General features: G+C 41.2%; 1 protein-coding gene across 1 annotated transcript in view; it reads right to left on the bottom strand.

Annotated features, from left to right (window-relative positions):
- Positions 1-845: 845 nt before the first annotated feature.
- Positions 846-19,605, bottom strand: part of LOC102277636 (ADAMTS-like protein 3) — a 111,077-nt gene continuing 92,317 nt past the window's right edge. The window contains exons 13-14 of the mRNA XM_070358201.1: positions 3,800-4,031; positions 846-2,857 (exon numbers count right to left, since the gene is read on the bottom strand). Of these exons, the coding sequence (XP_070214302.1) occupies positions 2,819-2,857; positions 3,800-4,031 (271 nt within the window). The 3' untranslated portion in view covers positions 846-2,818. The remainder of the gene's footprint in view (positions 2,858-3,799; positions 4,032-19,605) is intronic.

Below are 19,605 nucleotides of genomic sequence, written 5' to 3'. Positions count from 1 at the left end.
TTAATTCAGTGTGAATTCATAGATACAGGAGATATGTGTGCACAATACCTATATCTATATGTATATATATGGAAGGATGGAAAGTAGGAGGAAGAAGGGATGGAAGGAGGGAAGGAATGAAGGGAAAAAAAAGAAAAGGAAGTATCAGTACACTGTTGAAACACCTGCCATGCTCCATTGCTTATCTCATGTGACCTTGGAAACTCCAGGGGGAATTTCAATTCCCACAACATGAATTTCCTGTAGAAAGACTCACTGCTAATCTTGAAGCGCTATACAGTTGAGCCTTAAACAATGGTTTGGGGTTGGGCGGCGGGGGGTTGAGGCACCAGCCTTCCCTGCCACGGAAAATCCATGTATAACCTGCAGTTGACCCTCTGGTACGCTCAGTTCCTCTGTGTTCACCGTTCCGCATCCATGAGTTTTTTTATCTGGCCCTGGATAGTGTAGTATTTACCAGTCATAGAAATCTGTGTGTAAGGGGACCCAAGCAGTTCAAACCCATCAACTGTATAAGAGCTGGATGGTATCGGGAGCGGTTACTCAACCAAAACCAAACGGGTGTTAGTTCTTCTGTGCTGCTGCTTTCCCACCTACCACCCACCTCCATTCCTGCTCCAGGTCGCACACTTGGAGCTTCTTCCCCCCTTGACATTCTCTCAGCTGTGATTCACAGGAAGTAAGCGTCCAGGACAAGGGAGTGAGAGTGGATCTCTGTGTGTTCTTTTCTGAGTCCTATAACCCACACTCCCAAGTTCAGCCCAGAGCACTGAGCTCACCAGGGTCCAGCCCACCTGGACCCACAGAAATGCCGCCAAGGTGACATTACCCCAGGCCATGCCACTGAATAATCAAAGTACATTTATTTTTGAATTACTAGTCAGAATCATGACAGAACTCTTATGTGATAGAAACAGTAGTAAAATACAGTACACAGCAATGTCATTTGAATGATATCAAAGACAAATGGTACACCAGCACATGAAAAATAGTCACTTTAACTACAAAGATGAAGAAATTTAATAGGAAATTTTGTTGCTAAGAAAAATATATGTCCCATATCTTTATTACATACTGTACAAAATAAAATATTGCACCTATAAGTCATATAAAAATATATACAAAGAGTATTGTACAAATGCTCTCTCTTTTAACTCAAAACCTCCAGCAATCAAGTGTGATTGGTGATAAACAACTCAGGGGCTGGCGTGTCCTCGTCACCTCCCTGTACCCACTCCCACTGCCACACCCTCCAGTACAGTAGCGCTCATCCTGGTGTCAGTGAGGCTGCAGTGACAACAAGAGCTGCAGTGCTCAGGATATGGCAGGGACTCAGCACGCTTGTCTAGACACACCCAAAGCCAGAGCCCACTGTTCACTTACGTGTGACCAGGGACTAGGGCCAGCACACCTGCCTCAGCAGACTCTGCTGCCACAGGCTGCAGGCAGCTGTGACCCCAAAGAAAGACGTATGACCACTTATTTGGGGCTGGGTGCCAACTAATGCCGTAACTGGTAAGATGGAAGGAAAGAGCCCCAGCTTTAGAACGTATAACATTCACTCCAAACTTCATCTTCACCCTGACACCATCACTGACCCCAAACCCAAACCCACACCAACTCTGACCTAACCCTAATCCATAAAGTCAACTCCAGCCTCAACCCCAACTTAACTTCCATTCTCAACTAACCCAACCCTGAAACTAAAACCAACCCTAAACTTACTCACCAAACCCCAACTCTAACCCCTCATCCTAACTGTACATTACAGCTCAACCCTAATTCACTTTGGATTCACCGAAAAATCAGTTCAAACTAAAACAGTTATTTACTATAAATGACTCTGGTCAGCTATCATGTTTCGTAGTTACATTACTTTCTTACAGTTTTTCCAAAATAAAAATCCTTAGGAATATTACTTTCTGCATAAATTAGGTCTTATAAGACTTTGATTTTCTGTTTGTGTGCAAGAGAATAGTGCTTAGAAAAGTCTCATTCACAGCTCTTAAAAGGACGCTTTGAATATACTTCAAAATCAGTAGACAAGGTGGACTTTCCCTCTCCTTTGAATTCTAAGATCCCTCATTCGCTCACACATTTCCTTCCACAGTTGTGAAACGGCAGCCACGTTTACTCTGTGTTTCCTTCCACAGGTTCTCTTAAGAGCGAGGACAAGGTGCCATTCCCCCCAGGACCTCTGGGTCAGTCAGGGTTACAAGCCTGTCCAGAGTGACTCTCTCTCACAGATGACACGTTACAATCCATAGAAATGTCATCAGAGCCAACATCTTAACGACTAGTGGCCAGAGCTTCTAAAATGTAGATGCCTTATCAACCTGCTGCAACCCTAGAACTGAGAGAAGCCACCAGCTGCTGTGTTTGCCAAGTCTTCAGGATGTCCCACTCTGTGCTCGTCTACAAACAACAGGAAGAGGCAGCCAGTGACAGTGCACTGGTGACCTTGGGGGTCTCCCGAGGTCCCAAGTGCAAAGGCGTGCCTGCTACTTATGGGATTTTATGTTAGTCCTGGAATATATCACTTAAAAGAGTTGGAATTAAAAACCAGTCATGGGGACATGACAGCATCCAATGTTAACAGTGGTGATTTTGCATCGACTTTGGTTTGATCGTAGAATCGAGAGACTTTTAGAGAAGTATTACACATGTTTTGGATCAAGCTACATGGGGGAAAAACGAGTTTTTACATTTTTGTTTTACCTTCACAGCAGCATAATGACCCCCACAAAGTTTTATCCTTCTTGACACGACTGACAGCACCTTCGTTTGTAGCGGTCTAGCGAACACAAATGAAGATGCTTTACAAACGTACAGTAGTGAGTTGTGTCTGTGCAGTCTCCTGAAAAATATATATATATATACATATCCATTTAACATGGAGCTCATTAGAGACCTAGAGTTTTATGAAAAGTAGAAACCGAGATCAGAGTGAAGCAAAGTAACTAGGCTTGGGTTAGGGTCATTGCTCTGCACTAGAGTCAGAAGTGCCCTGAGGGCTTCCCTGGTGGCTCAGTGGATGAGAATCTGCCTGACAATGCAGGAGATACGGGGTTCAATCCCTGGTCCGGGAAGATCCCACATGCCATGGGGTAACTAAGCCTGTGAACCACATGGGTCTATGCTCTAGTGACTGGGAGCGACAACCACTGAGCCCCCACACCCTAGAGCCCATGCTCCGAAACAAGAGAAGATATTTCAATGAGAAGTCTGTGCACTGCAACTGGAGAGTAGGTCCAACTCATCACAGCTACAGAGAAAAAGCCTGTGCAGCAACGAAGACCCAGTGCAGCCAAAAATAATAGATAAATAACATTTTTTAAAAAAGGGCCCTGGACCCACTTCTTAGCTGGGCCAGGTGGCTTCTTGCTGCCCTGTGGGGACTTCAGATTCCTCAGGCCACCTGCTCCTCTCACTAGCTTTGGGGGCATCATGGACCCTGGGAAAGCTATGGACCTGGTTTCTAGAAAAATACGTACATGATTCCATTTCACATAGAACTTCAGGACACTGGCATGCCTGCCCAACCCCATCCAGGGAAGCCCTGGCAGAGGGGCTGAGTCTCCAGGCAGGAGGGATTCTGTGGAGAGGTGATCGGTGTGGCCATCCTACTCCCTCAACTGGTTTTTCTCTAAAGAACACCGAGCCACACCCACATCAAAGCAGCTACTCCCCCAACATCCCAAGATCCCACACCCGTTCAGAATGGCCCTGTGGACGACACCCTGACAAGCCTGGCTCCCTGAGGTCAGGTTAGGACAAGGTTTGGGGGCAGCTGTGATACCTGTGAGGGGTACGTACTGTCACAGGAAGGCCCCAGGCAGTGCTGCCAGGAAGCGGGTTTCTTCCCGGGTGCACAGCGTGTCTTAGTCACCGGCTTGCAGCTCCCTGGGTGGACACAGTCAACTTTCCGAGACTGGAAGCCTCGGCCACAGGCTGTGGTGCAGGGCTTCCAAGGGCCTGCACGCCAACACGCATCACAAGCTCCCAGCAAGCAGTTCTTCTGAACGATGGGTCTGTGATGAAAACAAACAAACAAACAAAACAATGGAAAATGGGAGAAGCCTGGGATCAACTCTTTCACTGTACCGTCTTTTCAGTGTATGAAAGGTCTGACAGTTAGGACCTTATTCACTGATTGGCACTGTTCCTGGCGGACTAAGCAAAGAGGTGGAGGAATCCGGACCTTAATGAAGGCAATCAAAGCACATGTTTCCGTGAGCCTCCAATACCCACTCAAGGCCTGCGCCCCAAAAGACCACTCTCCAGAGAGAACAAAATGGCAGAGGAATAGGTGGGCATGGAGTACATCTCCATGGATACATCAGGAATACACCTTCAGACACAAAAGTGCCTTCAGAACACCAGCTGAAAGTGGACAGGAGTACCTGACAAGAGGAAAAGAATATATCAGTTGAGTTCAGTTCAGTCGCTCAGGCGTGTCCGACTCTTTGAGACCCCATGAATCGCAGCACGCCAGGCCTCCCTGTCCATCACCAACTCCCAGAGTTCACTTAGACTCACGTCCATCGAGTCAGTGATGCCATCCAGCCATCTCATCCTCTGTCATCCCCTTCTCCTCCTGCCCCCAATCCCTCCCAGCATCAGAGTCTTTTCCAATGAGTCAACTCTTCACATGAGGTGGCCAAAGTACTGGAGTTTCAGCTTTAGCATCATTCCTTCCAAAGAACACCCAGGGCTGATCTCCTTCAGAATGGACTGGTTGGATCTCCTTGCAGTCCAAGGGACTCTCAAGAGTCTTCTCCAACACCACAGTTCAAAAGCATCAATTCTTCGGCACTCAGCCTTCTTCACAGTCCAACTCTCATATCAATACATGACCACTGGAAAAACCATAGCCTTGACTAGACGGACCTTTGTTAGCAAAGTAATGTCTCTGCTTTTCAATATGCTATCTAGGTTGTTCATAACTTTTCTTCTGAGGAGTAAGTGTCTTTTAATTTCATGGCTGCAGTCACCATCTGCAGTGATTTTGGAGCCCAAAAAATAAAGTCTGACACTGTTTCCACTGTTTCCCCATCTATTTCCCATGAACTGATGGGACCAGATGCCATGATCTTTGTTTTCTGAATGTTGAGTTTTAAGCCAATTTTTTCACTCTCCTCTTTCACCTTCATCAAGAGGCTTTTTAGTTCCTCTTCACTTTCTGCCATAAGGGTGGTGTCATCTGCATATCTGAGGTTATTGATATTTCTCCCGGCAATCTTGATTCCAGCTTGTGCTTCTTCCAGCCCAGCATTTCGCATGATAAGTTAAATTCTGCATATAAGTTAAATAAACAGGGTGACAATATACAGCCTTGATGTACTCCTTTTCCTATTTGGAACCAGTCTGTTGTTTCATGTCCAGTTTTAACTGTTGCTTCCTGACCTGCATACAAATTTTAGAACCATGCAAAACTCAGTAAGATGAAGAAACTAGGGGGAAAAAACTGGAGTGTTAGTGAAGGAAAGTTGCATGGCTCAAGGTAGCCTGGAGTTAAAACTCCCCTCCAGGTCCTCCCCACCATTTTAGGCAAAACAAAGAACTCTCTTACCCAAATGAAAAATAGACATTAGGTTGATTACACCCAGCTCCAAGCTGGCCCAGCCTCTGACCGATCTCCAGAACTCCTTGCCCCAGCTGTTTAAGAGATAACTACTCCCAGCAACCTTGGAGAAGAACAGGCCCCCTTAAGACAGTAGCTTTCTACATACATGCCTATATATACTTACTCTTTTCTTAGATAAGTGCATTCATGCATGCTAAGTCGCTTCAGTCGTGTCTGACTCTGTGCGACCCCACAGACGGCAGCCCACCAGGCTCCTCTGTTGCTGGGATTCTCTAGGCAAGAATACTGGAGTGGGTTGCCATCTCCTTCTCCACAAGTTCTATGCTGCTGCTGCTAAGTCGCTTCAGTCGTGTCCGACTCTGTGCGACCCCACAGACGGCCTCCTACCAGGCTCCTCTGTCCCTGGGATTCTCCAGGCAAGAACACTGGAGTGGGTTGCCATTTCCTTCTCCAAGGCATGAAAGTGAAAAGTGAAAGTGAAGTCGCTCAGTCATGTCCGACTCTTAGCGACCTCATGGACTGCAGCCTACCAGGCTCCTCCATCCATGGGATTTTCCAGGCAAGAGTACTGGAGTGGCAGCAGCTTGCTAATCTGACTGCTGCCCCTTCTGGCCTCATTAAAGGTGATCTGTTCCCGTAGAGTGCCAGTCTCGTTCTTTTTCTGAACCTCGCCTACTCTAACTCCGGACCTTACAGTTAGTAAGACTGGACCTACCCTTACCTGCCCTTAGCAGGTGGGGGAAATGAAGCAGGGGGCAGGGGTCCCAGCCCCACATCGGGGCAACTGTTTGAGTCAGAGGAGAAACGTTTAAGGTTGTGAGTGAAACAGCTGATCTGTGGCAGCCTAAATGGAATGAGAATCAGACAGTCCTTGCCACAGCCATACATACCCCAGACAGGGATGCAGGTCCCCTAGAAGACGCAGAGGCTGGAAGCTGGAGTTTAGGGATTGTGAAGCAATCCCAGGGCGAGGGCTGCTGTTGATTGTGGAGACATGGAGTGAGGGGAGGTGAGGGAGGAGATTGTGGTGGGAAATGGCTGTGGAGGAAAGCCAGGCAGCCATGGAAGCAAGGCGATACTGCTGAGTCATGCGCAGAGGATGGAACCATCACCATAGCCTCTCTCTCCCCACACACCAGCATCAGCAGCTGAATAATAGAGAGACTGGCCTGTCAAATGCCTGACACGCTGAACTACAGTGTAGGACCCCAGCCAGGGTGCCCCTTTAAGTGTATGGTGTGCCAATCTACACAGTAGGACCCCAGCTAGGGGGGTTCCTCTATGTGCCTGACCTGTTGAACAACAGAGAAGCACCCCGGGCAAGGGAGCCATCTAAGTGCCTGAACAAGCAGAGCACAGAGAAAGACTGGCCAAAGAGCCCTTCTGATTGCCAGCTACAAGAGGCTTGAAAAAAGATTCTGATAGGGCCATATCTCCTGTGGCAGAGGCAGTCCGTGTCCCTGCACACCTGGCACCACCAGGGTCCCCACAAGCCAAGTTGCTGCACCACCTTCACGCTCAACTCTCACTGGGACAGAGCTGCCACAGGCAGAAAAACTCTTGTGTCTATGCACACAGGATCGCTTCGGTCGTGTCCAACTCTTTGCGAACCTGTGAACTGTGGCCTGCCAGGCTACTCTGTCAGGGAGGCGGGGTTCTCCAGGCAAGAATCTAGAGCGTACTGGCCAATACTGGTTGCAATACCCTTCTAGAGCACTATATTTCCTGCTGCCCTAGCTGCCAACTCCCTTGAGTACCTGGTGCTGTCAGAACCCCTGCAACCCAAGCAGCTGCACCACCTCCACACCTCTGGCCCTCACTGGGGCAGACCCAAGTCCTCCACAGCAGCCTCAGGAGCAAACCCCAGTGGACGACCCACATGCAGAGGTGGCAATAAAACTACCATTGAAACCCAGGGGCAGTGTGGCTAAGGAAGAAGACTCAAAGCCTTCCCACCAGCTGTACAAGTTGCAGATTAAATCCACACAATCAACTAGGCAGATTCTGTGTCTATGGAATATATAAAAGATCACTGAGAGCTCCTACAAAAGAAAACGCACTAGTTTTGACAGCTGTGGACACTGGAGGCAAGAACACATAGGAGAAGGACCAGATTAGAATCTGAGCTGCCCTCACAGCAGGTCCAGAGATCGGCACAATGTTGGAAGGCATCCTAGGGAGGTGAGGCGGACTGTGACTCCCAGTGCGGGAAAGGACTCTGACAGCAGGGACTCAAGAAAAACTCATGTTTTGACTTGTTCTGTCAATTCTTTTGGATTTTTTCTCTTTTCATTCCCCCCCCCTCTGTTGTAGTTGTCGATTTTATTGGCACTATGAAATCTAATTAAGCTTTCGAGGGTTTTTTTTTTTTTTTTTTCCTCAGTCACATATTTTATAGCTGTTATAAACCTCTGCCTCTATGTTGGGCTTTTGCAGTTCTGTGGAGCTTTCCTTTTTTTTTTTTTTTTCTTTATGCTCTTTTCTCTTTTTTAATTTTAATTTTTAAACCTATTATTATTTTTCTACATTTATTCATTTGCTTTTCCTACTGTTCTTTGCCCCTTGCAGTTAATCTTTAATGTATATAAATCTTCTACATCTACCTCTATTTAACTTTGCAAATCTATTCTTTCTTTCTTTTCTTTCTTTCCTTTCCTCTCAACATTTTGTTAGCTTTATTTTCATTGCTTTATTCTCCAATTGGCACCTTGCTTTAGTTTAGTTGTCCAGTTTGTGCTTTAGTTAGTTTTGTTCTTAACTTGTAGATATAAATTTTGGTTTCCTTTGTTTGCCAGATCAATCTATTGTACTTTATTTTTGTTGGACGGTTTTGACTTTGGTCATGGGTGTATATGTATATGTGTATATTCCATTATTTTAATTATTATTTGCCTGATTTTGTAACTGCAGTTTGTCTGGGATACATCTTTGGTTTCTCATTTTTGGATATTTGTTTTAATTTCACTTAATGCCATAACAAACCACTTGTGGAATCTTCATTCCTGACCAGAGATCAAGCCCTGAGCCTTTGGAGTGGGAGCACTAACTCCAAGACTCTAGACTACCAGAGAACTAAACCTAGGGGGTATCAAACGGTGAGAACTCACACAAAGGAAACCATTTGAATACAAGACCTGGCATCACCCAACCACCAGAGGAGGTTGTTCACCTCATCTAAACAACAAACAAAACAAAAATACAAATCCAGTCATCAGCAGACAGGATTACCACCTCACTTGCTTGCCTTGCCCATCAGAGGAAAAACAAACAAATAACTCAGCACAAATCTCACCCTATAGGAAGCTTACACAAACCACTGGACCCACCTTAGGAGGGCAGACACAAAAAGGAAGAAACAATTCAACTTTGAAGCGTGGGAAAAGGAGGCCTCAAACATAATAAGTTAAAAAAATAATGAAAAGGCAGAGAAATACTACATAAATGAAGGAACAAACTAGAAACACAGAAGTCCAAATAAATGAAGATGAAATAGGTAAACTACCTGAAAAATAATTTAAAAATAATGATAGTAAAGATGATCAAAAACCTTGAAAGTAGAATGGAGAAAATGCAAGAATCAATTAACAAAGATCTAGAAGAATTAAAGAATAAACATACAGAGACAAACAACACAATTACTGAAATTAAAAATACTCTAGACGGAATCAATAGATTTCTGAAGCAGAATGAATCAGTGAGCTAGAAGATAAAATGGTGGAAATAACTTCTGAAGAGCAGAATAAAGTAAAAATGAAAAGAACTGAGGATAGTTTCAGAGACCTCTGGGACAATATCAAACACACCATTAGAATTATAGGGGTCCCAGAAGAAGAAGAGAAAAAGAAAGGGTATAAGAAGATTTTTGAAGAGATTATAGTTGAAAACTTCCCCAAAATGGAAAAGGAAATAGTCAATCAAGTCCAAGAGGCACAAAGAGTCCCATACAGGATAAACCCAAGGAGAAACAGGCCTAGACACATACTAATCAAACTAACAAAGACTAAACACAAAGAAAGAATATTAAAAGCAGCAAGGGAGAAGCAACAAGTAACATACAAGGGAAACACCATACACTTAACAGCTGATCTTTCAGCAGAAACTCTGCAGGCCAGAAGGGAATGGCAGGATATATTTAAAGTACTGAACGGAAAAAATCTACAGCCAAGATTACTGTACCTGACAAGGATCTCATTCAAAATTAATGGAGAAATAAAATGCTTTTCAGACAAGCAAAAGTTAAGAGAATTCAGTACCACCAAACCATCTTTACAACAAACGTTAAAGGGGCTTATATAGTCAAGAAATACAAGAGAAGAAAAAAGATCTACAAAATCAACCCCAAACAATTAAGAAAATGGCAATGGGAACATATATATCAATAATTACTTTAAACGTAAACAGATTAAATGCTCCAACCAAAAGACAGACTGGCTGAATGGATACAAAAACAAGACCCATATATATGCTGTCTACAAGAAACTTCAGACCTAAAGACACATATAGACTGAAAGTGAGAGGATGGAAAAATACATTCCATGCAAATGGCAAGCACAAGAAAGCTGGAGTAGCAATCTTCATATTGGACAAAATAGACCTTAAAATAAAGAAGATTACAAGAGATAAGGAAGGACACTACATAATGATCAAGGGATCAATCCAAGAGGAAGATGTAACAATTGTAAATATCTATGCACCCAACATAGGAGCACCTCAGTACATAAGACAAACACTAACGGACACAAAAGAAGAAATTGACAGTAACATAATAATAGTAGGAAACTTTAACACCCCATTCACACCAAAGGATAGATCATCAAAACAGAAAATTAATAAGGAAACACAAGTCTTAAATGATACATTAGATGAGATGGATCTCATTGATATCTTCAGACATTCCATCCAAATGCAGAAGGATACACCTTCCTCTCAAGTGCACATGGAATATTCTCCAGGATAGACACATTTTGGGTCACAAATCAAACCTCAGTAAATTTAAGAAAACTGAAATTGTATCAAGCATCTTCTCCAACCACAATGCTATGAGACTAGATATCAATTACAAGAAAACATTTTGTAAGAAACACAAACACATGGAGATTAAACAACACGTTTCTAAAAACCCAACAGGTTACTGATGAAATCAAAAGGGAAATCAAAAAATTTCTAGAAACAAATGACAATGAAAACATGACAACTCAAAACCTATGGGATATAGCAAAAGTAGTTCTAAGAGGGAAGTTTATACCAATAAAATCCTACCTCAAGAAACAAGAGAAACATCGAATAGACAACCTAAACTTACACCTAAAACAACTGGAAAAAGAAGAACAAAAAACCCCCAAAATTAGTAGAAGGAAAGAAATCATAAAGATCTGAGCAGAAATAAATGAAAAAGAAATAAAAGAAACAATAGTAAAGATTAATAAAACTAAAAGATGGTTCTTTGAGAAGATAAAATTGACAAGCCTTTACCCAGATTCATCAAGAAAAAAGAGAGGAGAATCAAATCAACAAAACTAGAAATGAAAAAGGAGAGGTTACAACAGACAATGCAAAAATACAAAGGATTATAAGAGACTATTATGAACAACTATATGGCAATAAAATAGATAACCTGGAATAAATGGACAGATTCTTAGAAAAGTTCAATCTTCTAAGACTGAACCAGGAAGAAACAAAAATTATGAACAACCCAATTACAAGCACTGAAATTGAAGATATGATCAAAAACCTCCCAAAAAACAAAAGTCCAGGACCAGATAGATTCACAGGAGAATTCTATCAAACATTTATTATTTTTTTTTCCCTTGGAGTTCTTTTATTTTTTTTTTTTTTAAATATAAATTTATTTTAATTGGAGGTTAATTACTTTACAATATTGTATTGGTTTTGCTGTACATCAACATGAATCCGCCACAGGTATACACGCATTCCCCATCCCGAACCCCCCTCCTCCTCCCTCCCCGTACCATCCCTCTGGGTCGTCCCTGTGCACCAGCCCCAAGCAGCCAGTATCATGCATCAAACTTGGGCTGGCGATTTGTTTCATATATGATCTTATACATGTTTCAATGCCATTCTCCCAAACCATCCCACCCCCTCCCTCTCCCACAGAGTCCAAAAGACTGTTCTATACATCTGTGTCTCTTTTGCTGTCTCGTATACAGGGTTATCGTTACCATCTTTCTAAATTCCATATGTATGCATTAGTATACTGTATTGGTGTTTTTCTTTCTGGCTTACTTCAGTCTGTATAATAGGCTCCAGTTTCATCCATCTCATTAGAACTGATTCAAATGTATTCTTTTTAATGGCTGAGTAATACTCCATTGTGTATATGTACCAGTGCTTTCTTATCCATTCATCTGCTGATGGACATCTAGGTTGCTTCCATGTCCTGGCTATTATAAACAGTGCTATAATGAACATTGGGGTACACATGTCTCTTTCAATTCTGGTTTCCTCGGTGTGTATGCCCAGCACTGGGATTGCTGGGTCATATGGCAGTTTTTTAAGGAATCTCCACACTGTTCCCCATAGTGGCTGTACTAGTTTGCATTCCCACCAACAGTGTAAGAGGGTTCCCTTTTCTCTACACCCTCTCCAGCATTTATTGCTTGTAGACTTTTGGATCGCAGCCATTCTGACTAGCGTGAAATGGTACCTCATTGTGGTTTTGATTTGCATTTCTCTGATAATGAGTGATGTTGAGCATCTTTTCATGTGTTTGTTAGCCATCTGTATGTCTTCATTGGAGAATTGTCTATTTAGTTCTTTGGCCCATTTTTTGATTGGGTCATTTATTTTTCTGGAATTGAGCTGCAGGAGTTGCTTGTATATTTTTGAGATTAGTTGTTTGTCAGTTGCTTCATTTGCTATTATTTTCTCCCATTCTGAAGGCTGTCTTTTCACCTTGCTTATAGTTTCCTTTGTTGTGCAGAAGCTTTTAAGTTTAATTAGGTCCTATTTATTTTTGCTTTTATTTCCAATATTCTGGGAGGTGGGTAATAGAGGATCCTGCTGTGATTTATGTCGGAGAGTGTTTTGCCTATGTTCTCCTCTAGGAGTTTTATAGTTTCTGGTCTTACGTTTAGATCTTTAATCCATTTTGAGTTTATTTTTGTGTATGGTGTTAGAAAGTGTTCTAGTTTCATTCTTTTACAAGTGGTTGCCCAGTTTTCCCAGCACCACTTGTTAAAGAGATTGTCTTTTCTCCATTGTATATTCTTGCCTCCTTTGTCAAAGATAAGGTGTCCATAGGTGTGTGGATTTATCTCTGGGCTTTCTATTTTGTTCCATTGATCTATATTTCTGTCTTGTGCTAGTACCATACTGTCTTGATGACTGTGGCTTTGTAGTAGAGCCTGAAGTCAGGCAGGTTGATTCCTCCAGTTCCATTCTTCTTTCTCAAGATTGCTTGGGCTATTTGAGGTTTTTTGCATTTCCATACAAATTGTGAAATTATTTGTTCCAGCTCTGTGAAGAATACCATTGGTAGCTTGATAGGGATTGCATTGAATCTATAGATTGCTTTGGGTAGTATACTCATTTTCACTATATTTATTCTTCTGATTCATGAATACGGTACATTTCTCCATCTATTAGTGTCCTCTCTGATTTCTTTCACCAGAGTTTTATAGTTTTCTGTATATAGGTCTTTAGTTTCTTTAGGTAGATATATTCCTAAGTATTTTGTTATTTTCGTTGCAATGGTGAATGGAATTGTTTCCTTAATTTCTCTTTCTATTTTCTCATTATTAGTGTATAGGAATGCAAGGGATTTCTGTGTGTTGATTTTATGTCCTGCAACTTTACTATATTCCTTGATTAGCTCTAGTAATTTTCTGGTGGAGTCTTTAGGGTTTTCTATGTAGAGGATCATGTCATCTGCAAACAGTGAGAGTTTTACTTCTTCTTTTCCAATTTGAATTCCTTTTATTTCTTTTTCTGCTCTGATTGCTGTGGCCAAAACTTCCAAAATTATGTTGAATAGTAGTGGTGAAACCGGGCATCTTTGTCTTGTTCCTGACTTTAGGGGAAATGCTTTCAATTTTTCACCATTGAGGATAATGTTTGCTGTGGGTTTTCATATATAGCATTTATTATGTTGAGGTATGTTCCTTCTATTCCTGCTTTCCGGAGAGTTTTTATCATAAATGGATGTTGAATTTTGTCAAAGGCTTTCTCTACATCTATTGAGATAATCATATGGCTTTTATTTTTCAATTTGTTAATGTGGTGTATTACATTGATTGATTTGCAGATATTGAAGAATCCTTGCATCCCTGGGATAAAGCCCACTTGGTCATGGTGTATGATCTTTTTAATGTGTTGTTGGATTAGAGAAGAGATAATGCCTAACTGTCTAAAACTCTTTCAAAAAATTGCAGAGGAAGGAACACTTCCAAACTCTTTCTATGAGGCCACCATCACCCTGATACCAAACCCAGACAAAGACAACAGAAAAAAAGAAAACTACAGGCCAATATCACTGATGATCATAGATGCAAAAATCCTCAACAAAATTTTAGCAAACAGAATTCAGCAATACGTCAAAAAGCTCATGCACCATGATCAAGTTAGTTTTATTCCAGTAATGGAAGGATTCTTCAATATAAGCAGATCAATCAATGTGATACACCATATTACAAATTGAAAGATAAAAACCATATCATCTCAATAGATGCAGAAAAAAGCCTTTGACCAAATTCAGCACCAATTTATGACTAAAACTCTTCAAAAAATGGGCATAGAAGGAACTTACCTTAACATAGTAAAGGCCATATATGATAGGCCTACAGCAAACATTATTCTCAATGGTGAAAAACTGAAAGCATTTCCCCTAACATTAGGAGCAAGACAAGGATGTCCACTTTCACTACTATTATTCAACATAGTTCTGGAAGTCCTAGCTACAGAAATCAGAGAAGAAAAAGAAATAAAACGAATCTAGATTAGAAAAGAAGAAGTAAAGCTCTCAATGTTTGCAGGTGACATGACACTGTACATAGAAAACCCTAAAGATAGTATCAGAAAATTATTAGAGCTAATCAGTGAATTTAGCAAAGTTGCAGAATACAAAATCAATACACAGAAATCACTTGCATTTCTATACACTAACAATGAAGAATCAGAAAGAGAAATTAAGGAATCAATCCCATTCACCATTGCAACAAAAACAATAAAATATCTAGGAATAAACTTACCTAAGGAGACAAAAGAACTGTACACAGAAAATTATAAGACACCAATGAAAGAAATAAAAGATGACATAAATAGATGGAGAGATATTCCATGTTCCTGGGTAGTAAGGATCAATATTGTGAAAATGACTATACTACCAAATACAATCTACAGATTCAATGTGATCCCTATCAAATTACCAATGGCAATTTTCACAGAACTAGAACAAAAAATTTCACAGTTCATATGGAAACACAAAGGACCCTAAATAGCCAAAGCAGTCTTGAGAAAGAAGAATTGAGCTGGAGGAATCAACCTTTTTGACTTCAGATTATACTACAAAGCTACAGTCATCAAGACAGTATGGTACTGGCACAAAAACAGAATTATAGACCAATGGAACAAGATAGAAAGCGCAGAAATAAACCCATGCACCTATGGGTACCTTATTTTTGACAAAGGAGGCAAGAATATACAATGGGGCAAAGACAGCCTCTTCAATAAATGATGCTGGGAAAACTGGACAGCTACATGTAAAATAATTAAATTAGAACAATTCTTAACACCATACACAAGATAAACTCCAAATGGATTAAAGACCTAAATATAAGGCCAGAAACTATAAAACGCTTAGAGGGAAACATAGGCAGAACACTCAATGACATAAATCAAAGCAACATCCTCTATGACCCACCTCCTAGAGTAACAAAAATAAAAACAAAAGTAAACAAGTGGAACCTGATTAAACTTAAAAGCTTTTGCATAGCAAAGGAAACTATAAGCAAGGTGAAAAGACATCCCTCAGAATGGGAGAAAATAATAGCAAATGAAACAACTGACAAAGGATTAATTTCCAAAATATACAAGCAGCTCATACACTCAATGCCAGAAAAACAAACAATCCAATCAAAAAGTGGGAAAAAGACCTAAACAAGACATTTCTCCAAAGAAGACATACATATGGCTAACAAACACATGAAAAGATGCTCAACATCACTCATTATTAGAGAAATGCAAAGCAAAGCTACAATGAGACATCACTTCTCATCAGTCAGAATGGCCACTATCAAAAAGTCTGCAAACAATAAATGCTGAAGAGGGTGTGGAGAAAAGGGAACCTTCTTGCACTGTTGGTGGGAATGTAAATTGATACAGCCACTATGGAAGACAGTATGGAGATTCCTTAAAAAACTAGGAATAAAACTACCATATGACCCAGCAATCCCACTTCTTGGCATATACCCTGAGGAAACCAAAATTGAAAAAGACACATGTATCCCATTGTTCATTGCAGCACTATTTACAATAGCTAGAACACGGAAGCAACCTAGATGTCCATCAACAGAAGAATGGAGAAAGAAGTTCTGGTGCATATACACAATGGAATATTACTCAGCCATAAAAAGAATTCATTTGAGTCAGTTCTGATGAGGTGGATGAATCTAGAACCTATAATACAGAGTGAAGTAAGTCAGAAAGAGAAAGGTAAATATCATATTCTAATGCATATATACGGAATCTAGAAAAATGGTACTGAAGAACTTATTTACAGGGCAGCAATGCAGAAACAGACAGAGAACAGACTTATGGACATGGGGAAAGGGAAGGAGAGGGTGAGACGTATGGAGAGAGTAACATGGAAACTTACATTACCATATGTAAAATAGATAGCCAAGAGGAATTTGCCTTATGGCTCAGGAAACTCAAACAGGGGCTCTGTATCAACCTAGAGGGATGAGATAAGGCAGGAGATGGGAGGGAGGTTCAAAAGGGAGGGGATATATGTATACTTATGGCTGATTCATGTTGACGTTTGACAGAAAATAACAAAATTCTGTAAAGCAATTATCCTTCAATAAAAATATAAATAAAAAAAATGACTTTGGGAGGAAAAAACCCCACTCTCTGGAGGAGTTGGAGCAGTCGGTTCAGGTGAGGAAGAGGACAGTGATACATTTGTTAACAAACTAAGTTCTGTCTGTATAAGCACTTGAAATATATTCTGGTATGAGTATGAACCTGTAGGTGAGCCCTCATGCCCATTATGGGAAGTGCCTGCGCTTCCACTGAGGACACACCATCACTCGGACGCTGGACCAGCTCACTTCTTAGCTGGGCCGGTGGCTTCTTGCTGCCCTCGGGGAACGTCACAGTCTGGGAGGCCACCTGCTTCTCTTGTGCTGACAGCAGCGCTCGCTCTGTGGGCACCATGGACCCCAGGGAACACTTACCAAAGCTATGGGTCTGCTCTCGAGAAGAAGACATATATGATTCCACTTTGGTAGTGAGACCTTTTGGGAAGAAGGATCTGCCTTTAGTTGCTTTGCCCTTTAAAGCAGATCAGAAAGTTAATGGACCTCTGCCTTTGTTGTTGTCAGAAAGGGTCCACTGTGTGTGTATATTTATGTGTATAACCATGTGCCAGAGAACTTTCCAAATACTTTCCCACAGACTGACCCATTTATTCTTCACAACTACCCTACATAGTAGGTACTTAATTTTTTTAAATGAAGTATCAGTGATTTGCAATATTATGTCAGTTTCAAATGTACAACAAGGGCTTCCCTGGTGATTCACATAGTAAAGAATCTGCCTGCAAAGCAGGAGACCTGGGTTTGAGCCCTGGGTTGGGAAGATCCCCTGGAGAAGGGAATTTCAACTCACTTCAGTATTCTTGCCTGGAGAATCCCATGGACAGAGGAGTCTGGTGGGCTACAGTCCATAGGGTTGCAGAGTTGGACACAACTGAGTGACTAAGCACAGCACAGCACAGCATATACCCTGTGCTGTATATCACACTCTCATATCTTGTTTATTTTATACCTAGTAGCTGACACCTCTTAAACCTCCTACTCCTATCTTGCCCTTCCTTCACCTCTTTCCCTGTTTGGTAACCACTAGCTTGTTTCTGTGTCTATGAGACTGTTTCTGTTTTAGACATTCATGTGTTTCATTTCTTAGATTCCACATATAAGTGATATCATATGGTATCTCTCTTTCTCTGTCTGACTTGCTTTACTAAGCATACGTACACTCCAGGTCTATCCAAGATGTTGTAAATGACAAAATTTCTTTTTTTATGGTAGAATACCATTTCATTGTATACCATTCATATACACACACAAACACACACCACAACTTCTCTTTATTCATTCATTTGTTGATAGCTACTTAGGTTGTTTCCACATCCTGGCTATTACAAATAATGCTGCTATGAAAATTGGGGTGCATATATTTTTTCTTTAAATTTTGAATTTTTTATTGGAGTATAGTCAATTAACAATGTTGTGATGGTTTCAGGTGAACAGTAAAGGGACTCAGCCATACATACACGTATATCCATTCACCCCAAACTCCTCTCCAATCCAGGCTGCCACATAACACTGAGCAGAGTTCCCTGTGTGATACAGTAGCCATCATCTTTTTTAATTAGTGTTTTCATTTTCTTCAGGTTTATACTCAGCACTGGAATTTCTGGATCATCTGGCAGTTGTTTTTAAGGAATCTCCATATTGTTCTCCATAGTGGCTGTGCTAATTTACAACCCCACTAATAGTGTACAAGGGGTCCTTTTTTTCTCATCCTCACCAACATTTATTATTTGGTGTCTTTTTGACAATAGACCTTCTGACAGGTGTGAGGTGATGTCTCATAGTGGGTTTGATATACATTTCTCTGAGGATTAGTGATGTTCAGCATCTTTTCATGTGCCTGCTGAATGCCCTCTGATTACTGAAAAGATATTTACCCTAGAGAGTGAGCCACCTCAGAGGACCCATTTTGGGATATCTGTTGTTCTCTAGGGCAGAGCTCCTGGAACTAATGTATTTGTATCACATGAGACTATCTCCCCATCCCCAAAGATGACTGGAAGAGGGCCCTAACCTGAGCTAGTTGTCACTGTCTTTCTCCCAGGAATTTGGAAGTTGCTGGAGCAAGACATGTAAACATGAAGGCTGGAGTAGCAGTGGCCGTACTCTGCCATAAGGGCCAGGGAAATAGAAAAAATAACATTCTGCAGAGATGAGAAGAGAAACAACCCTAATGACTATTCATTTCATAGTAATAGTCCCTCCTGAGGTTTCACAGAATCATCCCTTTGGATTGGAATGTTTTTGTGTTCCTATAAAAGCCTGCTTATCCAAGCACATAATCTATAAGGAGTGAGAAACACCACTGGAAATACGATAAGATGGAGAAAATTCTGATAACCTGAACTTCTCAAACAGAGTGTGTGTGCCTGCTAAACTGCAAGAGTATTACACATAGTTGGAAGCAATACTTTGATTAGCAGGTAGGGGGAAGACTCCATCAAAGGGTTTCCTTAAGCAATATTGTCACATCAAACTGATTATAAGATTTATAAGAGGAAGAGGGATAAGGGTTTCCTGTTAACTGGAGGGTTTTTATTTTCCCCAGTGGGGATGAAACTTATGGGGCCAAAAGTTGGGTTCCTTTAGACAACAGGACAGAGATAGACCAAGGTTTCTACTAAAAAGAGTTGAACCAACATTCCAAGAATATTCAGAGAATACATTTTAAAAGATACCAAATTGTTGTATCTAAGAATGGCTGTCCTATCTTAAGAACTCTCCCACTATCTTTGTATAAACCATTCCAAGTTGACTTCTGTTGTTTCCAGCCCACAGGACCTTAATACAGCTAGTTTTTCTGCTTCAATAGAAGATAGGGTCAGTGGGAAGTCAGAAGAAACTATTCAGCTTCCTAAATATACAAGATGATACAGGAACATGGAGCTGGACACCAGTGAAGATGCTGAAACCCAAGAGCCTGGTCACTTGAGAACTCAGTAAAAGAATGCAAGATTGCTCCAA

Source organism: Bos mutus, chromosome 21 (assembly GCF_027580195.1).
Source record: "Bos mutus isolate GX-2022 chromosome 21, NWIPB_WYAK_1.1, whole genome shotgun sequence".
Lineage (NCBI taxonomy): Eukaryota > Metazoa > Chordata > Mammalia > Artiodactyla > Bovidae > Bos > Bos mutus.
Note: the sequence above shows the minus strand (reverse complement) of the source record. Positions and strands in the feature narration are given on the sequence as shown.